General features: G+C 53.9%; 1 protein-coding gene across 1 annotated transcript in view; it reads left to right on the top strand.

Annotated features, from left to right (window-relative positions):
• The window catches only part of LOC118795973 (leucine-rich repeat and immunoglobulin-like domain-containing nogo receptor-interacting protein 3), a 31,782-nt gene extending 26,414 nt beyond the window's left edge, over positions 1-5,368 (top strand). The window contains exon 2 of the mRNA XM_036554796.1: positions 2,237-5,368. Coding sequence (XP_036410689.1) covers positions 2,281-4,098 — 1,818 coding nt within the window. The 5' untranslated portion in view covers positions 2,237-2,280 and the 3' untranslated portion in view covers positions 4,099-5,368. The remainder of the gene's footprint in view (positions 1-2,236) is intronic.
• Positions 5,369-6,113: the final 745 nt, after the last annotated feature.

The raw sequence follows: 6,113 nt of genomic DNA, 5'->3' as shown, positions 1-6,113 counted from the left end.
CCAGTCATGACAGGGCTAATAATGTTCCAATTAGCCCTGACTTTGTGTGTGTTGGAGGGAAAGAGCTGCATCGTGGGGTGGTGGGGGGGTGTATATTTGGGCTCACTAACAGCGCTGCCACAGCTGGAGGGGGGGGGGGGGGGGCAGGGAGGGGGTGGCTTGGGGTGAGGCCATGCCTCTGTGTTACCTGAGATGTGGGGGTAGGAGGGTGGGTGGGGGGGGATGGGGACGGGGACTATAACCCTTCTGAAATTTCACTGATCAGCAGTCTGCCATATGAGGGCTGAACTCGTGAACTTCGAATATGAGAGTCCACATGCCACATAGGGAGGAGTGTCACAGGAGACGGGGGATAGAGGGCTTTCAGCTCGGGAAGGCCTGTAAGCATAAGCATTATTACATTATTCATTGGCCCTTGTTCAGGGTGATCCACAGTACGCTGCCTCCGTTCGGAGTCCGTCCCTACAGCGGGGTGCTCGCTGAAGCAGCTCAGATTGGCTATCTCTTAGCTAAGGTATGAGGGGCAGGATTAAAAACCGCAACCTTCTGGTTTCGAGCTCAGCTCCCTAAAGCACACGCTGCCCCCACACTGCCGCCCTTCAGGATGGCCTTGGTACTGCATGCCTCTGAATCCTGGCAGCTATTATTGTCTTGCCATTCAGGGGAAAACAGAGTCCATTGTTGCACTGGGGGCTTTTGTCATTTTCCAGGCTTGGCAATGCTACATGACAGCTTTGAAGCTGCGACTAATTTGTCAGTGGACTGTCGCATTCCCAGAGCTATTAGCCAGAGCAGGGAGAGATGCACAGCAGCGGATTCTGAGAAGAACATGAGTAACACCTCTGGAACAGCAGATGGTGGGAGGAAGGAACTTTCTTCTCTCCGTCTGCCTTTGTCTGCATCTCACTCTCTTTCTTTACCTCTTTGTTTCTCTCACTCTCTCCCCACCTCTCTCTCTCCCCCTCTCTCTTTCCCCCACCATTCTCTTTTTTGTTCTCTCTCTCTCTCTCTCTCTCTCTCTCTAGCTCCCTTTATATAAAAGATTGATGGTGCTGTAAATACTCATTACATCACTGTATGCTAAACTGGGGTTGGCTCATTACAGCCATGTGCTGTGCATACATATTTCACAGGCGCTTTAAACCCGGTTTCCGTGCAGACTGCTGAGATGAGGAAAGAACGCATGGCTTTGGAGGAATGCCAGACACATGGACTCGCATGCCAAACGCATGGACTCACTCTCATCCTCTGCTAGCATGTACTGTAATTACTGTCACCTCTCTCAGTCCACCTCTTATGTATATGAAATATGTGATTGTGTGTGTGTGTGTGTGTGTGTGTGTGTGCCTGTGTGCGTGTGTACGGTTGTGTGACTATGTGAGGCTGTCTTCGGGTAATAGCGCCTTGGATAGACTTGCTTTGAATTGATCTGAAAATGTCTTTGTTGGGCCCTTTATCTTTTTTTTTTTTTTTTTGCAGCTTCGATCGTTTTTGTGGCCGCCGTACATCTTGTGTTTTGTGGAAGGGAAATGACAGATTATTCTGACAGAAAGGCTATAACGGTGGTGGGTCAGTAGATGTAGCGTCTCAGAGAGCAGACCACAGCCAAATATCTCGGAGTGAAACAGTGTCAGGGATTCGGCGCCTTCAGGAACAGCCTCATTTCCTCTGCTCTGGCATCTCTACGCTGCTTGAAATATTTGTGACACACTGAATGATTAAAAGTTTGCTCCCATATTCAAATTCAGATTCCAATTCAGTTTCAAAAAAACGCTTTTATTGTTTGACAAGTTGGCTAATGTTGCATAAGGTGTGAGTGCAAAAAATATGCAGAGAACAATGCAAGAATGCAACATAGCAAAAAAAAGAGTCAAACTAAAAAAATATCCCTTTTCCCCATCCCAAGGCAGGCAACTAATTAATTGTCTCCCTCTCTCTCTCTCTCTCTCTCTGTCACTCTATTTTTCTTTCTGCCTCTGTCTCTGTCTCTCTCTCTTTCTCTCTCTCCCTGTCTCTCACCCCCTCTCTCCCCCTCTCTCTGTCTCTCTCTCTCTGTCACTCTATTTTTCTTTCTGCCTCTGTCTCTCTCTCTCTCTTTCTCTCTCTGCCTGTCTCTCACCCCATCTCTCCCCCTCTCTCTGCCTCTCTCTCTCCCCCTCTCTCTGTCTCTCCCTCTCTCTCTCTCCCTCTCTCTCTCTGCCTGTCTCTCCCTCTCTCTCTCTGTCTCTGTGTGCAGGTGCCTGGCGCTGTGATCCTGCCCCCGGGGAGTGTAGAGGGGGCATGGCGGGCGCTCAGGGTGTCCGGTGGTTGGCCGCCTGCCTGCTGCTGATGGCAGCGGCCCCGCCCCCGTGCCAGGGCTGCCCGCCCCGCTGTGACTGCATCCCGCAGCTCAAGGCGGTGTCCTGCCAGCGGAAGCGCCTGACGGGCATCCCAGAGGGCATCCCCACGGAGACACGGGTGCTGGACCTCAGCCGCAACCGGCTGCGCTGGGTGGAGCAGGGCGACCTGGCGCCCTACCCGCGGCTGGAGGAGGTGGACCTGAGCGAGAACGTCATCAGCGTGCTGGAGCCCAACGCCTTCGCCAACCTGCAGAGCCTCCGCGTACTGCGCCTGCGCGCCAACCAGCTCAAGCTGGTGCCCATGGGCGCCTTCTCCCGCCTCGGCAACCTGACCACGCTGGACCTGAGCGAGAACAAGATCGTCATCCTGCTGGACTTCACCTTCCAGGACCTGCGCAGCCTGCGCCACCTGGAGGTGGGCGACAACGACCTGGTGTACATCTCCCACAAGGCCTTCGTGGGGCTGCTGGGGCTGGAGGAGCTGACCATCGAGAGGTGCAACCTGACCTCCATCTCCGGCCAGTCCCTGTCCTACCTGCGCAACCTGGTCACCCTGCGGCTCCGGCACCTGAGCATCACCGCCCTGGAGGACCAGAACTTCCGCAAGCTCTCCAGCCTGCGGGGCCTCGAGATCGACAACTGGCCCTACCTGGAGTACATCTCCCCGCTCAGCTTCCAGGGCCTCAACCTCTCCTGGCTGTCCATCACCAACACCAACATCACCTCCGTCCCCTCCGCCTCCTTCCGCAACCTGGCCCACCTGACCTCGCTCAACCTCTCCTACAACCCCATCTCCGTGCTGGAGTCCTGGGCCTTCCGCGACCTGGTGCGCCTGAAGGAGCTGCACCTGGTGAGCACGGGCCTGGCGACGGTGGAGCCGCACGCCCTGGGTGGTCTCCGGCAGATCCGCCTCCTCAACCTGTCCGGCAACGAGCTGGTGACGCTGGAGGAGGGCTCCTTCCACTCCGTCAACAGCCTGGAGACGCTGCGGGTGGACGGCAACCCGCTGTCCTGCGACTGCCGTCTGCTGTGGATCCTGCAACGCCGCAAGACCCTCAACTTCGACGGCAGGACGCCCGTTTGCGCCGGGCCCGCGGAGGTGCAGGGCAACACCCTCAGCACCTTCTCGGACTCGGCGCTCTTCGACTACTTCACCTGCCAGAAGCCCAAGATCCGCAACCGCAAGTTGCAGCAGGTGACGGCGCGCGAGGGCCAGCCCGTCACCTTCGTGTGCCGGGCGGAGGGCGACCCCACGCCTGCCATCGTCTGGATCTCGCCACAGCGGCGCCGGATCACCGCCAAGACCGGCGGCCGCATCACCGTGCTGCCGGGGGGCACGCTGGAGATCCGCTACGCCCAAGTGACCGACAGCGGCACCTACATCTGCATCGCCAGCAACGCCGGCGGCAACGACACCTACTTCGCCACGCTGACCGTCAAGGGCCAGCCGCTGGACGCCGCCCTCTTCGCCAACCGCTCCTTCTACGCCAGCGACCTGAACGACACCAATCTGAACAGCACGCGCGTCTTCCTCAAGTTCACCCTGGACCTCACCACCATCCTGGTGTCCACCGCCATGGGCTGCATCACTTTTCTGGGCGTGGTGCTCTTCTGTTTCCTGCTGTTGTTCGTGTGGAGCCGCGGTCGTGGGCAACGCAAGAACAACTTCACAGTAGAGTACTCCTTCCGGAAAACGGAGGGCCCGACCACCAGCGGGAGCCAAGGAGGGGCGCGCAAGTTCAACATGAAGATGATATGAAACAACGCAGCCAGGGGCACTCCGGGGGAGGCATGAGCACGCCCCACACGCGCACACAGCACTAACTCGCACGCACACGCCCCCCGTGCGCACTCGTAAGCACGCGCTCACTTAGGACAACCCAAACGACAACACGAGATTCGATTTGGGGGGCGAAAAACCAAAACAAAATGACCTTGCTCTCACTGCCTTCGATCTCCCCTGTCAGCTTGTGGTACAAAAAAAAGAAAAACAAATGCTTTAACATAGTGATAATCAACCTCTGTCACTCTATCCATTGTGGTTTATCATGATTAGAAAAACAAAATGACAGAAAGCTGTGTAATTTCTTAATTCTGATGCGAAGCATTGTCGGTCATGGCTCTCCTGGTCTGATGTGCTGTACAGTGAGTATTTGGTGAGTACTTGATCAATCGCATGCTCATCAGCAGCAGTGTTTGGTCAGTCTCAGTTCACAAAGTGATGTTTGACAGGCGAGAGTCATGGCTGTCAGTCTCAGCCATCAGGCCTTTCTTTTTCCGGACCCTCTTGTTCTTAAAAAAATTTACTATGGAATGCAACAGTGTGATTTAAAATTGTAAAAAAAAAAGTAATGACTCAAGTGGTTTAAAATTTAAAACCAAGCCAATCTTTTGTAATGAGTTTTTATTTGTTAATGCAGCTCACATTTGCGTATGTGAGGAGAAAAAAAGAGTTTAGGCCACAGCTGAAGTGAGAGAGGTTTTTGAGACAAGGACCAAAAAAAAAGCAAGAATGTGAGTGAATAAATCTGGCTGATCTGCGGCCACAAGCCAAGCATCACCCAAGAGGTGGCCACACTTTTACAGTGATGCAGGCTTCCTGGCCGCAGCTCATTGTCAAATGAATAATGAAAAAAAAAGAACAAATATTATAAAAGAATGAGGACATCTTAAATCTGGAAAAGAGATTCATTAGGTTAACCCTTGCGACTAGGAGCTGTGTGAAGTTGGGACGAGCACACTGGCCGCAGCTTGCTGTGAGCCTCCGCCCAGAGGGAGTGGCCAGGAGGCCAAGCCCTGGGCGCTGGCTGCACAGTGACCAATGAGGAGCAGTTTGGGGGCGTGAGGAGGGCGGGGCCAGTTCATGGGACCGCCCCCTTTCTCCCAACCACACTGGTCCTTGTCCGACTGCCGACACGACTCGCTGCCTGGGGGGGAGCGGTCATTGTTGGCAGAAACACAAGACAAGCAAACACTCACTTTCTCTCTCTCTCTCTCTCTCTCTCACACACACACACACACACACACACACACACTTTAAGGGTGCCTAACGAATGCATGCACTCACAAACAGGGTTCTCCACACTCACACACCCACTCACTCACAAAGGCCTAATGCAGGCGTGAACACAAGCACACACACACATGCACACACAGACACCCACTCACAGGGTACCCCCCACACACATGCGCGCTCACAGGGTGTCTCGGACGCACGCACGCACACACACGCACGCACACACACACTCCCACTGCGCTGTGCCGTCACCCAGCCCCCTCACATTCTTCTGTCGGAGCTGGCCTTTCGGACTTGTAAGCCCGGGCCTGCAAACAGTACCCTTCCCTCTGAGGCAAACATGCGCAGACAGGGCAGCCGAAACACAAGGCACTTTCCCGTCTCATGAGAGCTTGGGTGGGAACGACTCTGTTTAGCCACGGCGTCTTGCAAAGGGAGTGTGTGCCCGGTCTCTACAGTTGTATTCAGAACAGCCAGACAGGCACACGCATTCACACGTCAGCTCTGTGTCCATACATTCCAACCATGTGTACCAAAACAACATTAGTCGGACTCTCTCACTCTTCATTTTTTTTTATATGACTATTTATTCATGTACAGATGCTTTGTCTCTTTTTTCATTTGACTTCATGTATTTGTATATTAATCGACAGTAATCTTATTCAATTAATGATTTGGCAGATGCCTTAATCCTAAGTGACGGTTTTGTTTTTTAACGAGACGACACATTAGAGAGGAAAACGCGTTTTGTCAGTCGA

This window comes from Megalops cyprinoides, chromosome 20 (genome assembly GCF_013368585.1).
Source record: "Megalops cyprinoides isolate fMegCyp1 chromosome 20, fMegCyp1.pri, whole genome shotgun sequence".
Classification (NCBI taxonomy): Eukaryota; Metazoa; Chordata; class Actinopteri; order Elopiformes; family Megalopidae; genus Megalops; species Megalops cyprinoides.
This window is presented reverse-complemented; position numbering and strand designations above follow the sequence as displayed.